Source organism: Schistocerca gregaria, chromosome 6 (genome assembly GCF_023897955.1).
Source record: "Schistocerca gregaria isolate iqSchGreg1 chromosome 6, iqSchGreg1.2, whole genome shotgun sequence".
Lineage (NCBI taxonomy): Eukaryota > Metazoa > Arthropoda > Insecta > Orthoptera > Acrididae > Schistocerca > Schistocerca gregaria.
In genome coordinates, this window is record NC_064925.1 from 46,335,638 (window position 1) to 46,358,634 (window position 22,997).

The 22,997-nt window shown below is 39.2% G+C and overlaps 1 protein-coding gene across 1 annotated transcript in view; it reads right to left on the minus strand.

The window, feature by feature from the left end:
- Positions 1 to 1,151: 1,151 nt before the first annotated feature.
- Positions 1,152 to 22,997, minus strand: part of LOC126278371 (origin recognition complex subunit 5-like) — a 135,562-nt gene continuing 113,716 nt past the window's right edge. Inside the window, exons 9-10 of the mRNA XM_049978443.1 lie at positions 1,970 to 2,076; positions 1,152 to 1,429 (exon numbers count right to left, since the gene is read on the minus strand). Coding sequence (XP_049834400.1) covers positions 1,384 to 1,429; positions 1,970 to 2,076 — 153 coding nt within the window. The 3' untranslated portion in view covers positions 1,152 to 1,383. The remainder of the gene's footprint in view (positions 1,430 to 1,969; positions 2,077 to 22,997) is intronic.

Sequence of the window (22,997 nt, forward strand, 5' to 3'; positions counted from 1 at the left end):
CCCCTAGACTAAGAACTACATAAACCTAACTAATCTAAGTACATCACACACATCCATGCCTGAGGCAGGATTTGAACCTGCGACCGTAGCAGCAGCGCAGTCCCGGACTGAAGCGCCTAGAACAACTCGGCCACAGCGGCCAGCAATGACACACTCCTCAGCAAGGGTAGGGAATTTATACTTCAGGCACCAATAACAATGCAATAGTGGAAGGACAGGCTTGCAGCACAGAAGGGAAAGAAGTGTTGCCTGGACTGAGTCCCTGTTGTAGCTGAGCAGATTCTCACAAAAGAAATACAAGCCAATTGGGAAAGGGGGGGGGGGGGGGATGATGAGGCATTGGGTGCTTGGATAGATGACGTAGGTCACGGTGTGATAAGATGCAAACTGTTGAAGACTTAATGTGAATTTTTGTTTGTAGTATTGTTGGCAATGAAGTGTTTTTTCTGCCAAGCTAAGTAATAGGAGAGCAGATCGTTGTGTAGTCCATCATGATCTAATTTGGGAACAGGACAAACTGAAGCCCTTGTATAGAAACGAAATTTCTACAGTAAGGTTTTTGGAGGACATATTAACAACTTTATTTTGATCGATTTCCGTGCAAACAGTGTCTTTTTCACAATGTGGTGAGCAAAATAGGTCACAGACAGGTAGAATATGTACACTATCATGGTTTGACAGGGACATTCTCTTATATTTTCAGGGTAGGTAGTGGTATACTTAGTTTGAAAGTCAGTTTCTGCCTGGGAGGACAGTCCAAAATATTTGAGGTCAAACATGAATATCTTGAGTATGAAGCAGAGAAAGTTTAGTGGTGTGTGGTAATCTGTTTACATACAACTAAGGTCGTGAGGAATATGGATGGTTCAAATCAAGTTGGATATCTTAGCAGATGGACGGATGGCACCAAGCTATGTAACTGTTTGTGTTCGGATTATTAAAGGGATGGAACTGAGGTACCATGTACAATCTGGAAACAGTATGTGGGTAGATCGTTGTCATTGATGGGTAAATGTTTTGTAATTGGTACCCAGAGGAAAGTCTCCAGACAGAGGTTCAATGGGCGAAGGAGAATAGGCCATGGAAGAAAAATGTGTGAGAAGAGTATAAGATTATAGATAATAAGGTACAGTGAGATCAATAGTAAAATATTTATAAAGTACACCATCATTTTATTTCTTATTCTGTACAATATACAGTAATAAATAAAAATATAGGGAAAAAAGTATTATATTTCAAGTGAGTCTAGTTACACAGCTTACAAAAAGATATGATTAATGTAGTTCTTTCTTGATGTGGAAGAAATGCAATATCTTTTACAATCACAGTACAAATTTTGTTGACTTTTATAATAATATTTAAATATCTCTCTTCTGTCACACTTCAATTTGATGGAAACAAGTATTTTACAATATCAAAATTGACTGTTCTGAAACAAAGATGTGAAAGTAATTAAATTAGGAGATGCACAGAAAAGACATCAATGCATGACAATAAAACACTTTAGATGAAATTCAGACACAAAGAAAAACGTTACCAGGCTTGTAAAAAGAAATGTCTAGTTATACATCCGTTGTAATTGTACTACAAGAGGCACCATGAAATTGACGATTTAACAGAAAAAAGACAAAAATGGGATTCTGAAAGAAAGACTTCTGATTTGAAACATGCATCCACATGTTGGTAGGCAGGGTAGGAGCAAGCAAGTAGGCAAGAAAAACTGATGTCATGATTAGATCAGAGGGGATAATTTATTAGAGTATATGGGCTCAACTTAAAGGACATTATACATATATAAATTATAAATGTATTATGCCCATCAACACTCAAATACATTAACAGTTACACACACACAACCTAAAATTTCATATAGCTTCAGCTCGGTTTTCTAAGAGGACCAAATCAGCAAAAATACTATAAAATATGTTAAAACAGAAGCATTCTTTTTCTAACAATCAACCATACTTACCTAGCAATTATTTTTATGAAATCCAAACCAACAGCACATTTATATTTTGGACAGTCAATGTTACTGTTTACCATAATCAGAAGCCTGAGCTTGACCAAAGATGAAATCTGTAATGGAAGCAGAGAAATTGCTACAGCTTTAACGTAATTTTGGTAACCAGTTACCAAATTTTTTTTGTCATTTACATGAGAACAGAATTTTTCTTCAACTTATGCAACAGATTAATGGGATTACAGTTAATACACTGTAAATGAGATGGCCTCTTAACTGATTGACTAAATTTTCTTTCTTACATTCTTAGAATACAAAATACGAGAGGCAAAAAAACTATATACATGTGGAAACACTAGCAAGGAGACCAAATGGCAATTATACTTTCATAATTTTTTATATTGATGGTACTTGAAGTTCACGACTCAAATATTAATCTCCAAAGCAATTTGATGTAACTCTCAAAACATCTCAAGAAAACCTATTTTTAAGTTTTCCAAGCAACCCTAATTCACTAAAGTCAAGTCAGTTTTTTGATGGGCTATGTGTCTCAATCAGTAGCACTTAAGACTGGTGATAGTCTTGACTGCTGGTTTGAGTCTTGTTACAATGTTTATTATTTTTTGATCAATTCAAATGCCTACGTCATTAAAATATAAAATTCATCAAATATATCATAATATAACTTTTTATGAAAAACGCATATCATCTTATTTCTAGTTGTACATCACACTGCGACTCCCATTGGTCACCACACCATAACTCTTCAGAAAGTGGAGAAGTAAAGGTGACCTTCATCAACTCATCAATTAACAAAAAAGCAAGTACTGTAAAGTTTGCAAAAACATGCAGATAACAAAAACAGTTAACTTCCTCCATACAGAGGTGTTCTATTATCGTGTTTCCCTTCAACTTGTGCATTTTTAATAAAATATGATAATTACATATGTTTTGATAATCTTATGCTTAAACTGTCTGACAAAACCAGCTCTGCCGAGACTTTAATTTTTCATTTTGTCTATTTTGTAGTAAAAATAGATACAAAAAATGACCTGTGTTTGTAGAGCAATATAAAAAGTTTCGTTTCCATCTATTTGTAAAAACACCTTTCAAATTATAAAGCAGCCGTATTTCAGAGGACGCCTTCTGGACAAAAGCTTACCTCTTCAGTAGTCTTTCTGCTGTATGATGAGTAGCAATCTATCCTTTTCATAATGGTGACATATACATACATCCGTTTTTATACTATGTATGGATGGTGTAGATATTCAAAGTGAATAAAAAAAAATCAATAAAGACAAACCTGTAATGAGACTCGGACCACCAGCAGTCCAGAGCCCTCACCATCTGAGTCCTTCAAAACTTTATAAACCTGACTGAAGTCTCCTTGCACTATCTCTGCTCCATTTGTAAAATCCTCCTGCTCTGCAATCACAAATTCTTCTATCTCAACTCCCAAACTGAAACCCTTGGCCTCCCAGAAACTACAGCAGCACCGGCAGTGCAGTCTCAAGGAACTATTCAATCTATTCACCTCACACACACACACACACACTGGATTACCTCTATGCACCACCACTGCAAGAGCCTCTATCAAACCACCTCCATGTCACATCATAAGTGCCAGACCTTGCATTTCCGATTAACTACATCATCTACACCAAAAGAAACTCTTTCACACCACTATCCAGAACACAGAGTATAAAAAAGTATAAACAGACGAGGAACACAGATGTGAACCTGCCCTCCCAAAGCCTCCATCCCACTGAAGTGTAAGTCCTCTCCACAGACCTCACTTTTTGCCTTACTCCCAAATTTAGTCATGCTGCAATTCTCTCCCTTTCCTGGTCGCTACAATGGAAACACTTTTTTCCCAGCAAGTGGCAATAAGGCTTGATCTAAAACCTAGACTGATACCTGCATTACTCAATTTACTGCTCATCCACCTGTGATAAAGCTATCCTTTCCTGAATCATTCCTTGATAACTTTTCAGAACTTCCTATTCTCAAATCTTGCATCAGCATTATTCCTCAAATCCCTCAGCATGGGAATTAACCTCACATCCACAGAAATAATCTCCGTCCCCTCCTAAAAACTGATCCTGAACCTGTAATCCCACCTGCCAACAAAGGGTTATAAACCACAGAGCCTACATGGCTGATTGTCTACACCAGCTGTCGCACACATTGACAAATCAGTTCTTCACAGTGACCCCATTCCAGAAACCCAAAATGATCTTCAGTGCCTTCTCAAATATGTAGATCCACTCTAGTGTCTCTCCTGAGGTTTAATCTCCTTCTACAGCCCTGCCCCCACCCCTGCATTTGTACCTTCCCCATGTTTGCTGAAACACATACACCCAACCACCCAGGAAGCCCCATTGTGGCTAGATACTGCACTCTCACTCTCAGAGTGAGAATCTCTGTCCTTATGGAACACCACCTGCAGCCTATTACCAGTAACCTACCTTCCCATACAGAAATACAGCAGCCATTTTCTCTACAGTCTCTCCACAGTTCTTGTTTCGTTGCCACCCACCACCCTGTTTGCCACTGTGGATGCCACTTCCCCCTACACAAACATCACAATTGTCCATGGCCTTGTCCCCATTGAACACTATCCCAACACCTGACTGATTCCAAACCTATAACCTCATTCCTAATCACCGTCAACTATCTCCTTACACATAATTACTTCTCCTTTGAATGCATCATCTGCAAAACAAATCTGCATTAAAGCCAAGGGAATCTGCATGACACCATCCTAAGCTAGTCTATTCGCGGACTATCTAGAGGAAACCTTTCTCTAGCCACCGGCATACCAAATCCCTCACCCGCTTCAGATTAACTGGCGACATCTTCACTATCTTGATTGAGGGTGACCATGTCCTAACAACTTTTTCCTCATTCACTTCACATGGTCCTCATCACCTCAACAAACTATCTTCCTCAATATTAACCGCCACCTTACAGATGCTCCCTCAATAACTGTCTACATCAAATCTAAAAATGACAAAATAATGCCTTCATTTCAACAGCTGCCATACATTCCATACTCATACTGGTTACACACTCTAAGCTCTTTGGAGCAGGTGTGTGTGTAATCAGTGCGCTTGTAAATATAGGTGTTTACTCGTGGGAAAACAATTTATTAAGGCAATATTGTAGCTTAAATAAGCAAATTAGTATCTATTGTAATCTATATATTGAAGGTTTCACTTTTACTTGCGTATTTTTCGTGAAAAGCTAACTGTTCCAACGTGCAAGCCGTTAGCATGGGTTTGTTTTCGTTATTGACTGCAGTAAGTTATGTGATTACGTGGATAATGTCTGTGTAGCTTTACTGTGAAGAGTATTGAGCGTGTATAGTTTGCATTCAGTTTGTCTCTCTATACTTCCGTACATTTAATTTTCCATATTGTGCAGTAAAGTCATTAAGTGGTGTTTCTGTTTCCATTGCAGTATTTATACATAATTCAGTGATAGTGTCTGTTCAAATTTGTCATTAGTAAATATCGATCCTCTTCAGTTACTTACTCGTTTTGTGATTTTCGCCATTATAACCTATGCCAGCAATTAACTTCGCGCTGTTAACATTTGTCTGCTGCTGCATTCGCCTGACGTCTAGAAGTTCTCTGCTCATCTCACCGGAAGCTAAGTTACTTTCTACTAATTATTAATTGGTGTAGCAGAATTGTTTGTAGTGTAATTTGTATTGTTTAATCTGCAATCATGTGTGCAAATGTGGATATTGTCGTAGATTAGTGAGCAGGGGAGTGAAATGTCGGAATTGTGGGTTGGTGTTTCACTGGGATGATTGTAGTGGGGAAGATGTTATAGTGCCAGATGAGGCTCACCAATGGAGTTTTAGATTATGTAGCTGTGTCAAGAAAATTGTGGAACAGGGAAAAAATATTTGTGCCCTTCAGGCTGAACTAGAAATGGCATACTTCGAATTACACAGGTTGAAGAGGGAAAGAGACAATGGGAGCTGGGAAGAGGTAACAAGTTGTAGTCAGAAGGAGAAAACCCCAGAAATCACTTTTCAGATTCCAGTGAACAATCAGTTTGGTTTGTTACTTTAAGTAGAAGAGCCTCAAACAGTTTTTGAGCAAATTAGGGTGCAGCAGATGCGTAGTAACAATTGTAATCCTAGGTCGGGAGTGAAGTCAAGCAGAAAGAAAAGAGTTCTGCTGTTAGGCAACAGTCGTGGGAGAGGTTTAGGCCAGTTGCTACAGGATAGGCTAGGAGTCGAGTACCAGGTCACAAGCACTGTGAAACCTAGTGTTAAGCTTAGCCAGGTTACAGAAAACCTAGGGGACTTGTGCAAAGATTTTGATGGTGAGGACCATGTTCTTATAGCAGGAGGAGCAGGAAACAGCCTGGCTAGCAATTCGGACTATAGTGTAGGTGTGACCCCGATGTAATAGGAGCAGCAACAGCTCACACTCGTGTGGGGTTTGTGGATGTTTTGCAGGGCCATGACCAGCCCTGGGTTAATATGGCTGTCACCCATGTTAACAGAGAGCTGCGGGGGGGGGGGGGGGGGGGGTGTTACTGTTGGCAGAAACTAAATCTCATATCTGTGCTGTGCCTGTTGATGCAATTGGGAGGTGGGGTTACACTAGTCATGGCCTGCACCTGAGTAGGAGGGGGAAGGATAGATTAGTTTATCTTGCAGAAAATGTGAGGGGGGCCACATGCACACAAGACAAAATACCTGTGATTACTGGAGTCAGAGGGACATTTTTTAGGTTAGAGTCAGGTTGCAGACAGAGAGCATTGAAAGAGATTAATACAGAACAGTGCCATAATTTCTGTAGCAGTATCCAATGAAATAAAATTTGTGTGTTTCATCAGAACATTAGAGGACTGAAAAATAAGATAGATGAGCTTCTTGTATGCCTAGAAAATGGGGCAAATTCTGAAGATATGTTGTTTTGTGTCTCTCTGAATACTATGTAACCACAGGAATCGAGAAGTTAAATTTAAGGGATTACAGATTAGCATCTTATTCATGTAGAGTCAACATGGAAAAAGGAGGAGTTGCTACTTATATAAAAACTGGACACACAGTCAAAAATATTGTAACAAATAGTTTTTGTGTAGATCAGATCCTTGAAGCATGTGCTTGTAAGTTGCTACTGCAATATACTTCTATAGTAATTGTAACAATCTACAGCTCCCCTCAAGGTAAGTTTCAGCTATTCATGAAAAATAGAGAGGCATTATTGAGCTACCTGTCAGACAGAAGGAAGCAGTTAGTGGTTTGTGGTGATTTTAATGTAAATTTCTTAAGAGACACGGATAGGAAAAATGAGCTAGAATCTTTGTTTGGTTGTTTCAATCTAGTATCTGTTAAAACTTTCTAACTCATGTGCAGCAGGATAGTAGGTCACTTATCGATAACATTTTCAAAGACAGTGCTCAGGCAGAAACTATTAATGTGTATGCATTTGTTAATGGGCTATCTGATCATGATGCACAGGTAATGGAAATAACACAAATAGCACCTTACAGGCTTGAGGTAGGTTCATACAAGGCAGGGAGGCTTATTGATGTGAACAGGATACAGAGTTTTAAGAGCAGCTTAGAAGAGATAGAATGGGGTGAAGTACATGCAGAAAATGATGCTCATGCCAAATTCAACTTATTCCACCGTAAATTTGTCTCAATACCTGAGAGTTGATTTCCTGAAACGTTATCTAAAAAATCAGTTTCAAAGTCAAGTAAGCCATGGATTACTAAGGGAATTAAGATAACATGTAAGAGGAAGAGAGAAATATACATACAGGCCAGACTAAGTCAGTGTCTGATGTTACTTGCTTACTGCAAAAGATACTGTAATACTTTAAGGAAAGTCATTAAGAAGTCAAGAAGCTTGTGTGTTCTGACAGAAATTAATAATGCGGATATTAAGATTAAAACTCTGTAGAACATTGTCAATGCAAGACGGGGCAGTGTGACAGTGCACAGCATACCATAGCAATAAAGCAAAATGATGAAGTTGTGAGTGATAATTCACAAGTTGGAAGCATTTTTAACTATCACTTTCTGAATGTAGCAGAAAAAATAGGAATAAAGGGTTCAGTTGTAGAAGGAAAAAATTATGTTAAAAATGTCATTCCTCAGGACTTTAGGCCTTTACAAATAGCACCAACATCCCCCACTGAAATTAAGGGAACTATAAATACACTAAAAAAAATTTAAAAAAAAAAGAGCTCTTGTGGTGTTGATGGAGTCTATAACAGAATTCTGAGGTGGTGTTCTAATTTAATAAGTGGAGTCCTTCGTGATATATGTAATGCTTCACTGGCACAGGGAATTCTTCCCTGATTGAAATACGCAATTGTCAAACCTCTTCACAATAAAGGAGACAAGAGTGACTTAAATAATTATAGACCAATCTCATTGCTGACTTCATTTACTAAAATATATTAGAAAAAGTTATGTATTCAATAGTAGTCTCACATTTAAGTGAAACTAATTACTCAGCATGTCACAGTTCGGATTCTGGAAGGGTTACTCTACTGAGAATGCTATCTACACATTTATCCATCAAATAGTACAAGCCCTAAATAACAAATTATTGCCAGCTAGTATTTTTTGTAATCTTTCAAGGCATTTGACTGTGTGGATCATGTTACACTATTACAAAAAAGCAGGTTTTATGGAATTGAAGGCCATACACACACTTAACGAACAGAAGGCAAAAAGTTGTGCTGAATAGCACAAATAATGTGGGGAGAGTGGTAAAGTCTAGTGAATGGGGAGTTATCACAAAGGGAGTCCCACAGGGTTTAATTTTGGGTCCTCCGCTGTTCCTTATTTATGTGAATGACCTCTCACTTAACATTCAGCAAACAGAATTAGTACTTTTTGCAGATGACATGAGTGTTATAATAAATCCCATTCCAGAAAAAGCATCTAAAGGTATTGTTAAGGGTGTCTTTCAAAGAATAATTATGTCATTCTCAGAAAATGGACTCTCGCTTAATTTTGAAAAAAAAAAAAAAAAAAAAAAAAAAAAAACCTCACTATAACCAGTTCTGAACACTGAATATAGTCATACCTACAATTGATGTAGCATATGAACAGAGCTCAGTTAACAGGGTAAATTTCTCCAAAATTTTGGCAGTTCACATTGATGACAACTTGAACTGGAAGAAGTATATTACTGAGCTTCTCAAACAATTAAGTTCATCTTCTTTCGCTCTTCATATAATTGCTAGTCTTTTTAATAAACATATCAGCCTCCTAACGAACTTTGCATATTTCCACTCAATAATGTCTTATAGAATGGTTTACTGGGGCAACTCACCACTCAGACATAAAGTACTGATTGCACAGAAGACAGCAGTGAGAATAATTAGTGTTCACATAAGGAAGTCATGTAGGCACCTATTCAAGGAGTTAGGTATTTTAACTGCACCATCAGAGTACTTATATATTCGCTAATGAAATTCATTATAAATAATCCATCTCAATTCAAGAAGAACAGTGATGTCCATATGTACAACACTATAGGGAAAAATGACCTATACTATCTGTTATTGAAGCTGTCAGTTGCTCAAAAAGGAGTACATTATTCAGCAGCAAAAATCTTTGATCATTTGCCCAACAACATAAAGTGTCTGGCACACAGCAGATCAAGTTTGGGCAACACCTTCTATTCCATGGACGAGTTTCTGTTTCAAAACTGGAAAATAAATAAAAAAATAAAATAAAAAAATAAAAAAATTGTAATCTGACTTGTTCCACATCATATCAATAAAATAATCGTGAAAATTATCTACGGAACATGACATAACATAACAAAACTAAACTAAACTAAACTCAACTCATAATTGTCTCATCTGCAGAGGCGAGAAATCATTCTGCAAATATGGCGAGAGACTCAACCCCATGCTCCATGGCTCATATCCCTTCAATAGGCCCAGACACAAGACCTGTCCCCTGCATTCTCCCAGTACCATACACTCCAGTCCTGTCAAGGCACTTCCTACCCCCATCGAAGGCAAAGCCACATGTGAAAGCAGAGATGTAGTCCACCAACTAAGCTGCAAAAACAGTGCAGAATTCTATATGGGCATGTGCACTAACAAGCTAGCTGTGCACATGAACATGTGGCTAAGAGAGAGAGAGCTGGATCACCCAGTTACCAAGCATGCCCTGCAACACACTGTGCTAGTATTGAATGACTGATCCACAGGCTGAGGCATCTCAATTCTTCCACACAACATGTTTTTCTGAATTGTACAGGTGAGAACTCTACCTAAAACTCATTCTTCCTTCCCATAACTGCTCCCCCTCCCCCTCCTCCTCCATCTTTCCCACTTTCACATCAGCCTCACAGCAAGCGTTCTGTCCTCAAGTCACCTTCAAAATTGTTCCATTCTCTCTGCCTCCCCTCCTCCACTCAAAGCACAACTCATCCAATGCTACACCCCGCAGCTCCCCATTCTGTCCTCACCACATCTCTGCATACTCCTATAGGCAGCACTACACCATCCTCCACCCTACCCTGCTATTTCTCTCCCCTTCCCTGCCCCATATTTCTTCAGTAACCCCAATATCCAGTCCAGCTGTAATCACTTCTTGCTGCATTTGGGCCTCAGTGCCCAAAAACGACAATGGCCTGTGTGTGTGTGTGTGTGTGTGTGTGTGTGTGTGTGTGTGTGTGTGTGTGTGTGTTTTTCCTTCCTACATCTGATGAAGGACTCTTGTCTGACACTACCATTTTAGTATATGATCCTTGTAGTAGTAGTGGTCTTCAGCCCAAAGGCTCGTTTGATGCAGCTCTCCATGCTACTCTATCCTGAGCAAGCCTCTTCATCTCTGAGGAACTACAGCAAAGTAAATCTTTCTGAATATGCTTACTATAATCATCTCTTTGTCTACCTCTATGACCCCCCCCCCCCCCCCTCACTCCCCACCCCCCACCCCCCGGTGCTAAATTGGTGATCTCTAGATGTCTCAAAATGTCCCCTACCAACCAATCCCTTCTTCTTGTCAGGTTGTGCCAAGTTCAGTTCAGTACCTCCTCATTACTTACATAATCTACTCACCTAATCTTCAGCATTCTTTTGTAGCATCACATTTCAAAAGCTTCTGTTCTTTTCTTGTATAAACTGTTTATCATCGCTGTTTTACTTCCATACATGGCTAAATTCCATGCAAGTACTTTCAGAAATGACTTCCCGACACTTAAATATATCTTATATGTTAACAAATTCCTCTTTTACAGAAATGCTTTTCTTGCCATTGCCAATCTATCTTTTGTATCCAATCTACTTTGATCATCAGTTATTTTGCTGTCTAAATAGCAACTCTCATCCACTACTTTAAAGAGTCTGATTTCCCAATCTAATTCCTCAGCATCACCTGATTTAATTTGACTACATTCCTTTATCCTCATTTTGATTTTGTTGATGTTCATCTTATATCTCCTCTCAAGACATTGCCCATTACTTTCAACTGCTCTCCCAAGACCTTTCCTGTCTCTCTCAGAATTATAATGTCATCGGCAAACCTCAAAGTTTTTACTTCTTCTCCAGAGACTTCAATTCCTACTCCAAATTTTTCTTTTGAAACTTCTACTGCTTACTCAATATACAGATCGAATAACATCAAGGATAGGTTACAACCTTGTCTCACTCCCTTCTCAACCACTGCTTCCCTTTCTTGCTCCTCTTCTCTTATAACTGCTACCTGGTTTCTGTACAAACTGTAAACAACCTTTTGCTCCCTGTATTTTACCCCTGCCACGTTTAGAATTTGAAAAAGAGTATTCCATTCAAAATCATCTAAAAATGACATAAATGTAGGTTTGCCTTTTCTTAACCTATGTTTTGTGAGAAGTTATAGGGTCAATATTGCCTCTGGAATCTAAACTGCTCTTCCCCAAGGTCAGCTTCTAACAGTTTTTCCATTCTTGTGTAAAAAATCCGTGTTAGTATTTTGCAACCGTGACTTATTAAACTGACAGTTTGGTAATTTTCTCACCTGTCAGCACCTGCTGACTTTGGAATTTGAGTGATCACATTCTTGGAAGTCTGAGGGTATTTCACCTGTCTCATACATCTTGCATACCAGATGGAAGAGTTTTGTCATGGCTGGCTCTCCAACTGAATGTTGTGTACTCCCAGGGCTTTGTTTCAACTTAGGTCATTCAGTGCTCTGTCAAATTCTTCATGCAGTACTGTATCTTGCATCTCATCTTCATCTACATCCTCTTTCATTTCCATAATATTGGCCTGAAGTACATCTACCTTGTATAGACCACCTATATAATCCATCTTTCTGCTTTCCCTTCTTTGCCTAGGACTGGTTTTCCATCTGAGCTTTTTATATTCATACAGGTGGTTCTCTTTTCTCCAAAGGTCTCTCTAATGTTCCTGTAGGCACTATCTATCTTTCCCCTAGTGATATACACTTCTAAATCCTTAGATTTATCGACTAGCCATTCCTGCTTAGCCATTTTTATCTTTCTGTCAGTCTCATTTTTTACGCGGTTGTATTCCTTTCACTTGTTTCATTTACTGCATTTTTATATTTTCTCCTTTCACAAATTAAATTCAATTTCTCTCATATTACCCAAGGATTTCTGCTAGCTCTTGTCTTTTTACCAACCTGATCCTCTGCTGCCTTCACTATTTCATCTCTCAAAGCTATCCATTGTTTTTCTACTATATACCTTTCTCCTGTTCATGTAAATTATTCCCTAATGCTCACTCTGCAACACTCTACAACCTCTGGTTCTGTAAGTTTATCCAGGTCCCAGCTACATAAATTCATACCTTTTTGCAGTTTCTTCAGTTTCAATCTACAATTCATAACCAATAAACTGTGGTCACAGCTGACATCTGTCCCAGATTATGTCTTACAATTTAATGCCTAGTTCCATAATCTCTGTCTGACGACTATGTATACAGTCTGAAACCTTCTGGTGTCTCCAGGTCTCTTCCACATATACAATCTTCTTTCATAATTCTTAAGCCAAGTGTTGGCTATGATTAAATTATGCTTGCTGCAAAATTCTACAGGTGGCTTCATTTTTCATTCCTTTACACCAGTCAATATTCATCTACTATTTTCCTTTTCTTCCTTTTTCCTATTGCCAAATTCCAGTACCCCACGACTATTAAATTTTCACTTCCCGTAACTGTCTGTTAACTTCTTTTATCTCATCATACATCGCTTCAATCTCTTCACCTGCAGAGCTAGTTGGCAGCTTCATGTCTATCTTGGCTACATTAGTGCATTCATTATGCTGTTCATAGTAGCTTATCCATGTTCCTATTTTTTTCTTTTTTATTCAATATTAAACCTGCTCTTGTGTTACCCATCTTTGATTTTGTGTTTATAGTCCTGTATTCACCTGACCAGAAGTCCTGTTCCTTCTGCCACTGAACTTCACTAACTCCCATTATATCTACCTTTAACTTAACAATTTCCCTTTTTTAATTTTCTAACTTACCTGTCCGATTAAGGGTGACATTCCATGCTCCGATCCATAGAACACCACTTTTGTTTCTCCTGAGAATGACATCCCCCAAGAAATCCAAATGGGGGACTATATTACCTCCAGAATATTTTATCCAAGAAGATACCATCATAACGTAACCATTATCATTTAACAATACAGAAGAGCTACATGCCCTCAGGGAAAAATTACAGATGTAGTTTCCCCTTACTTTCAGTCATTCACAGTAGCAGCACAGCAAGGCCATTTTGATTGCAGTTGTAAGGCCAGATCAGTCAACCATCCAGTATGTTGCCCCTGCAACTAACAAGCTAGCGTCATGTCAGAGGGTCACCAATTCGAGCACCTGCTTTAAGTAAACCATGTTCTAGCTACAAGAAAGGCCCTTTTCATGGCCAACACAATTGGTAAAAGACTTTCTGTATGTGAACTAACAGCTGTTGATGGGTTTGTTGCCGGTACATCTTATCATGAACCTACACTGGATGTGTCAGGACCCCGGCGGATTTCCCCCAGAGAGGAAGGCTGGCACGTCACCACTGAGCGTGATCACTGGCAGGCAAAGCATTTGTGGTAACGCGTTGTCCAGAGCATATGGCGACAGAGTAATTCCATGGCTAATCAGAGCGAGTGGCACCACGTTTCTGTGGTTTAAAAATTGTAATTTTGGTTTCTACTGGCAGCAGCTATACAGGGTTAAAATTTCATGACACAATCTTTCTCTACCCTGTATAATAAGAAATCAACATCCATAAATGCTAAACTTGGACACTAGTGCCCCGAATCACTTGATACAACAGAACGTTTAACTCTGAACAGAAAGATGAAGCTAGAAGCTCTGGAAATCACAAATAAATAAATAAATAAATAAATATAATTAAATAAAATAGAAAGAAACATTCCACATGGGAAAAATATATAAAAAACAAAGATTCCATGACTTACCAAATGGGAAAGCGCTGGTAGATAGGCACAATAAAAAAAACACACACACAAACACACACACAAAATTTCAAGCTTTCGCAACCAACGGTTGCTTCTTCAGGAACGAGGGAAGGAGAGGGAAAGACGAAAGGATGTGGGTTTTAAGGGAGAGGGTAAGGAGTCATTCCAATCCTGGGAGCAGAAAGACTTCCCTTAGCGGGAAAAAAGGACAGGTGTACACTCGCACACACACGCATATCCATCCGCACATACACAGACACAAGCACACATATTTAAAGGCAAATTAGAACAGCACGCCACCCTCCACCTCAAAAAACTATCCAATTTCCTGGTTTCCCACCTCCGGAAATGCAACTCATTCACCCTCCACAACCTTTCCAACAAACCTCAACCTCCTCTCATTGCACACAGACCCGGTCTCTCCCATCTCCTCAATCTACCACTTCCAGCTCCACTCCCCCCAACACCTCAAAATTCTAGTCAACACAATTTGGAACCACAACACCCCAATTCAGTAGTTAACCTTTCCTCCAAACCTCTCTCCCAATCCGAAACCTCTGTCCTATCCAAAGACCTCACCTTCAGCCCCACTCCCAGATTCAACCAAACTGCCCTTGTCAAAGATGTACTGTCCTACGCTCGTAGTCTCTGCTGGAAATATCTCTTTGCCACGAAGAATAATAATCCTGATCCCACTCCTAATGATCCAACTCCCCAAGACACTATCCAAATTGAACCCTGCCAGGAACAATTCTGTCCTCCATCACAGTGGGACCCACCTCCTCTTCCTCAAAATCACCCTCTCCAAACCTTCCAGGAATTTCTCACTTCCAGACTTGCCTCTCAATCTTTCTTGAAAAAACCTTAATCCTACTCCCAACATTACCATAGCCAAAGTGCAGACTATCTGTGATCTGAAAGCTGACCGATCCATCATCATTCTTCCGGCTGACAAGGGTTCCACGACCGTGGTACTTGATCGTCGGGAGTATGTGGCTGAGGGACTGTGTCAGCTTTCAGACAACACTACATACAAAGTTTGCCAAGGTAACCCCATTCCTGATGTCCAAGCAGAGCTTCAAGGAATCCTCAGAACCTTAGGCCCCCTACAAAACCCCTCACCTGACTCCCTCAACCTCCTGACCCCACCGACACCTTGCAATCCTACCTTCTGCCTACTTCCTAAAATTCACAAACCCAAACACCCCGGCCGCCCCATTGTAGCTGGTTACCAAGCCCCCACAGAACGTATCTCTGCCTACGTAGATCAACACCTTCAACCCATTACATGCAGTCTCCCATCCTTCATCAAAGACACCAACCATTTTCTCGAACGCCTGGAATCCTCACCCAGTCTGTCATCAGCCGGAAACCATGCTTTTAACCATTGATGGCACTTCCCTATACACAAATATTCCGCACGTCCAGGGCCTCGCTGCAATGGAGCACTTCCTTTCACGCCGATCACCTGCCACCCTACCTAAAACCTCTTTCCTCATTACCTTAGCCAGTTTCATCCTGACTCACAACTTCTTCACTTTTGAAGTCCAGACATACCAACAATTAAAGGGAACAGCCATGGGTACCAGGATGGGCCCCTCGTATGCCAACCTATTTATGGGTTGCTTAGAGGAAGCCTTCTTGGTTACCCAGGCCTGCCAACCCAAAGTTTGGTACAGATTTATTGATGTCATCTTCATGATCTGGACTCACAGTGAAGAACAACTCCAGAATTTCCTCTCCAACCTCAACTCCGTCGTTCCATCAGATTCACCTGGTCCTACACCAAATCCCATGCCACTTTCCTTGACGTTGACCTCCACCTGTCCAATGGCCAGCTTCACACATCCGTCCACATCAAACCCACCAACAAGCAATGGTACCTCCTTTATAACAGCTGCCACCCATTCCACATCAAATGGTCCCTTCCCTACAGCCTAGGCCGTCCTGGCAAACGAATCTGCTCCAGTCCTAAATCCCTGAACCATTACACCAACAACCTGAAAACAGCTTTTGCATCCCGCAACTACCCTCCTGACCTGTTACAGAAGCAAATAACCAGAGCCACTCCCTCATCCCCTCAAACCCAGAACCTCTCACAGAAGAACCCCAAAAGTGCCCCACTTGTGACAGGATACTTCCCGGGACTGGATCAGACTCTGAATGTGGCTCTCCAGCAGGGATACGACTTCCTCAAATCCTGCCTTGAAATGAGATCCATCCTTCATGAAATCCTCCCCACTCCACCAAGAGTGTCTTTCCACCGTCCGCCTTCCACCTAACCTTCGTAACCTCTTGGTTCATCCCTATGAAATCCCCAAACCGCCTTCCCTACCCTCTGGCTCCTACCTTTGCAACCGCCCCCGGTGTAAAACCTGTCCTATGCACCCTCCCACCACCACCTACTCCAGTCCGGTAACCCGGAAGGCGTACACGATCAAAGGCAGAGCCACGTATAAAAGCATCCATGTGATTTACCAACTGACCTGCCTACACTGTGACGCTTTCTATGTGGGAATGACCAGCAACAAACTGTCCATTCGCATGAATGGACACAGGCAGACAGTGTTTGTTGGTAATGAGGATCACCCTGTAGATAAACATGCCTTGGTGCATGGCCAGCACATCTTGGCACAGTGTTACACCGTCCGGGTTATCTGGATACTTCCCACTAACACCAACCTGTCTAAACTCCAGAGATGAGAACTTGCCCTTCAATATATCCTCTCTTCCCGTTATTCACCAGGTCTCAATCTCCGCTAATTTCAAATGCGCCACTCATATCTCACCTGTCATTTAACAACATCTCTGCCTCTGTACTTCCGCCTTGACTGACGTCTCTGCCCAAATTCTTTTCCTTTAAATATGTCTGCTTATATATATATATATATATATATATATATATATATATATGTGTGTGTGTGTGTGTGTGTGTGTGTGTGTGTGTGTGTGTGTGTGTGTGTGTGCGTGTGTGTGCGCATAAACCTCTCCCTTAAAACCCACATCCTTTCATCTTTCCCTCTCCTTCCCTCTTTCCTGACGAAGCAACCGTTGGTTGCGAAAGCTTGAAATTTTGTGTGTGTGTGTTTGTGTGGTTTTTTTTATTGTGCCTATCTACCAGCACTTTCCCGTTTGGTAAGTCATGGAATCTTTGTTTCTAATAAATATAATTACACACACACACACACACACACACACACACACACACACACACACTAAGGAAAATTTTGGAACCAGTTAAAGATAAAAAAAATACAGAAGTCACTATAGTAAACTTATCCACATATTGAGAACATTACAGACTTGATTAAGAAAAGAAGATTAGTTTTCTATGGCCAGATCCAAAGGATGAATCCCAACATATTGACTAAAAGACTGTCCACTTACTACGGTAAACTACAAATGGATAATACATGGTGCAAAGAGGTTGAAAGGGAGATGTATGAGCTCCATATTACTCTGCAAGATATTGAGGAGTGACTGCCACTCAGGAAGAAAATACAGCACTCTAAAGGTTCCCATGAAAAACAGAAGAAGAAGAATTGAGAAAATGTCTGTTATGTCTGTGAATATTCTGGTTTGCTGAAGATTACAGCTGTCTATAGTACACTGACTAACAACTCCCGCAGTATTAAAATCAAGGGCTGAAGGCGTATTGTTAAATTCTTGTTTACTGACACAGCAGGTCACACAGACTTGAAATCAGCTGAAGTAGTGGCAGGAGGGCCAAGTAAATTATGTATCATCTCCATTACATGCAGTCTCCCATCCTTCATCAAAGACACCAACCAGTTTCTCGAATGCCTGGAATCCTTACCCAGTCTGTTACCCCCGGAAACCATGCTTGGCCATCTCACTACAGTCCGCAGTCAGCAGACATCAGCGCAAATCAAAAGCATTCAGTGAAATAGCATATTTGCTTCAGCATGTGCTCATTGATCCAGGTAATGAAGTAAACTAACTGAAGCCCTGGAAGGAATCCCAGGGCCCAAAATAGATATGTGGATACATGAATATTAACACAGGTGTTGAAGAAGAAGTTAGTAATAACTTCCTAGACATACTGAGCACTTTTGGTGTGGCAAAAATGGTGAACACACAGTAAACACTGCTCCAAAAATACCACAAAGTTCAGCATCAGTTTTAGACCCTGTTCTTCAGGAATTGGCAGGGTAAAATTGTGAAGTATTTATAAGAGATCTCAGCCTTTCAGATAATTACTGTCAAACAATAAATCTAAAGACAGGTTTGGGTAAAACATGCAAAATTGCAGACCTACAAAAGAATCTTCTCTGAACATAGCTGCAGCAAAATCCCCCTAAAAAACATATAGCACCCACGACAACTTACACAGCAAGTAAGCACAAAGATGATGTTTCCCGTAACTGAGCTTGAATTCAGGAAGACAGAATAACAATTAAAAAATAAGAACGCAGCAGACACAGATGAGGTCCTTGTCACTGTTCTGAAGCCGTGCGTAGATAGCACACAAGTTGCATTAATTGAATAAAAAATGAGTCATTTAATTTGGGTATTTTCCTAGAGTACCTAAAATATGTGTATGTTGTGCCCTTACTAAAGAAAGGTAATGCAGAAATACCAGAAACTACAGGCCAGTTTCACTACTGCCTTATGAAAGAGAGAATAATGGGTTACTAGAAAAAAATACCATTTTTTTTTTTAAGAAAACACAGATCATTTCCAAAGAGGGAGAAGTACAGTGTCAGCCATTACAGAGTTCAGGTGGGTGATATTTTCAGCTTCTGACAAGGAAGAATGTGTTACAGGCATTATCTTTGACTTGTCCAAGGCTTTTGACGTTGTCGAGTAAAAAATACTAAACAAGCTAGAAGTGCTAGGTATAAGAAGAATAGTGAACAGGTGGTAAAACAGGATGCAAAAGGCAGAGAAAGCTCACATTTCTGCTGAGGATAAATTTTTACTAAAACAACTGCCAGATAAGAAACACACAAACTTAGGTGTTCCTCAAGATAGTATACGGGGTCCAATTTGATTCTTTATGTATATATATGACATTCAAGACAGTGTAAGACATAGACAAGAAGTTCTTTTTGCAGATGGCAAATGCATCAGTCACTTATGAAACATCAAAACTTATACTAGAGGAAGCAAACGAAACACTCAAGGATATTTATGATTGTGTAGTAGGTAAAAAATTAACATTGAAGATTTTAAAAAAAGTACACATTTCAGCGCAATGAGAGGAAACAGAAGCCTAGATGATAAATCTGTAGATTGTGTTACAAGCACAAAGCCTTAGGGATGAACATTGATTGTCAGATAATATGGACTGAGCACACAAAGAAAAATGGCAAAAAAAGTTGACAGCATGTTTTGCACTTATGGTTTTAGCATCAGTTTGTAACAGCACTTATCTTGTGGTGACATACTATGCATATGCATATTCTTAGCTTTAAAATCTTTTCTGGAGAGGTAAGACACAAAATGTGGACGACACAGATTTAAACTTCAGGGTAAGGCTGTAAAAATAATAATTAAAAGCAGTAATCAGGTTAACTGCAAATAGGCATATAAAAAACTGGGCATCCTTACTACACATAGTCAGTAAATCTACCAATCTGCAGAGACTATCAGTGAAAAAATTACCAAAAATTTTACTAACAGTTCTACATGCAATCATGGAACAAAAGCCAGTTTGGTCAATATATTTTCCAAGGGAAAACAAACAGAAACCCCAAACATTTTCTATTTGAGAATACAACTGTATGATGGATTGCCAAGGAAAAGAAAAGGATTACTAAAAATGGCTCTGTGTAAAAAGGCAGATAAAACATTCTTCCTAAGTAACACATACTACAAAATTAAAGTCCATAGTAGTGGGTAGTAATGAAAGAGGTCAACTACTCATAATTGAAGGATGCTGACAGTTTTTCAGGCAGACTGGGGAGCATAGTTGCATGTTTGGGGGGCATGGAATCTGCTTTCTCAACAGATTGGAGTTGGGGCAAGAGGCATAGCATCATCTCCACACAGTCCAGGATCCATCAGTTCATATTCTTAGTGTATGCAGCGATAAAGAACAAAGCCATATCTTTCATTACATGTCACCTGAAACAAATTGTGTGTAGATCAAGAACACTGTACAACTGAAACCAACCAAATGAGAAAGTGCATCTGTTAGGACACTGTCATTTTTGGAAGGATGAAGTTGCTCTGTCCGGCCACCGTGATGGTTCCTTAAGGCCACAGCCAACCACCTGTCCTGTCCTCATGGATCAACTGTCCTATACTCAAAGCATGCAAGTTTCATATTCTGTATGTTTTATCTTTGGCGCTACTGAGTTGTATTGGATTACCTTGATTATACCTATATCTATGCAAGTGATCCTTGGATGATTAATAATAATAATAATAATAATAATAATAATATTAATAATAATAAACAGGAACTCTATTGTTATACATGAATGAGCTGTGCAGCAGTAGTTAAGTGAACCAAGTACACTGCAGCCACATAAACCATGTTGTAGATAGAAGTCTGTTCAGTAGTAGTAGTAGTAGTAGTAGTAGTAGCTCCTGTACTTGTTACTTGGAGGAAATGACCTACTAGAAATTGCACTGAGATGACAACAACATGCCTTTACAGTCACAGGCTGAGGAAAAGGAACATGTCATATAGGAGAATCATGTACCTCTCCCACTTAAATGTTTAACAGCCTTCTTTCTTTATTTCCCCTTGTCAGTTTTTGCATCACTTATATGCATGGTGGCAGCCTATCTTACCACGCCCTCTGTACAGCCATGTAAAGAAATATTTTACAACTCCTTCAGCGCACATATAAAGGCCACTTTGGACAAATGATTAGTGAGAAAACTTAATGCAGATAATCCACACAAATCACCAATGAAGGTCTTTTTAAGAGAAAACTGTAACTGCTATAAATCAAAATCTGCCAATTCATCAAAATGCTAGAGGTCTTTTGTAATAATCTCAATGAACATTTGTAAATATGTATAACCAAGAAGACAGATTGTGCCAATATTCTGCATTTCACAGAGTGATGTGTCACTTCTGGGACAGAAGAAATAGTGACAAATAATTATAACTTTCCAGCTTCATTTGTAGAAAAACTAAAAAAAAAAAAAAAACAGAACAGTATCAAAAGTAATACAAACTGACACACACACACACACACACACACACACACACACACACACACACACACACACACACACACACACACACACACACAGTTCTTGCCTTGAGCTAGATTTTAAATTGTTTGCCATAGAATTGGGTATAAATAATTTTTGTTTGTCAACTCTAACAGTGCACAAGGGGCTTTAGGACATTGCCTTTTGAAGCAATTAAAACTCCCTCATAACATGCATGTTTAAATATGGGAGTGGTGATAGTATTTGAGAACTTCAACATTAATTTTCTAACACACATCAGTGGCTGGTCAGGCCTTGGAAATTTCATGCTCACATATACCCTGCGGATTCTGCACTCAATTTTCCCATCAGAATAACTTCACATTCTAGTACACTAATAGACAATATATTTATATACCAGACAGAAACTGCTGATAGAATTGTTGGTGAAGTTCTGAATTCTCTCTCATCATGATGGACAAAAACAGACTAACAATGGTGCAAATATCGGTGAGACACTGACCATGTCATATTGAAAACTGCTAAAAACCATTAATGTGGAAAATACATCACATCTCTAAAATGTAAATTGGAGGCCTGTCTATGGTGAAGACAGTGTTAGTTCCAAGTACAATTTGTTCAGTAACCACGTAGCACTAATATTTGAAAGTACTTTACAAAGAAAGAATTTACAGGGTGCAAACCGAAGAATTCATCAATAAGCCATGAATTACCATCGGTGCAAAGACTTTCCTAAAGTTTGTTTTTAAGGTAATAAATAAATAAATAAATAAATAAATCTAATGATACTATAAGGCAAATAAGGAGTGAGACTAGAACTGAACACATTTTTAGAAACATTGAATATAGCATTGCAGGCTAAAAAGAAAAAAAAAGAAATATGGTGGCAGAAATATTTAATAAGCATTTTTGAGTGTTGATGAGAAAAAAGGGAGGAATGGTTCTTTAAAAAAGGGAACGGAGATACTGAAATAACCTTTCATTGTTCCATTAAGATCTAATTACAGTCCAATAAAAGCAGTTGAAATAAGAAAACTACCACTTCTTCAAAAATGAGGTAATGTTTCTAGAACACTGTTCAAAACATGCTGTAATCAGCCAGGCAAAGTTTTGGCACATAAATTCAACATTTCCACACCCTGACAGATTGAAACTTGAAACTGTGAAGCTCCTTTACAAAAAGGGGGTGTTATAAATTACTGTCTAACTCTCTTTTTTAAACATTAGAGTCCTTGATAATTGCTGTATGCCAGGATTGTGAAGCACCTCAATGGCTTCAACATTACTACTAGTAATCATTTAAATAAAAATCAATTTTAATGTATCAAGTTTTTAAACAAAACTAAAAATTATAAAATAATTTCTACTAGTCCTATAGAGATTCTTAACCCCTTACAGGTCGTTATAAAAATTTGTGATTGTGAATTTTTAATACCTATGTAAATACTT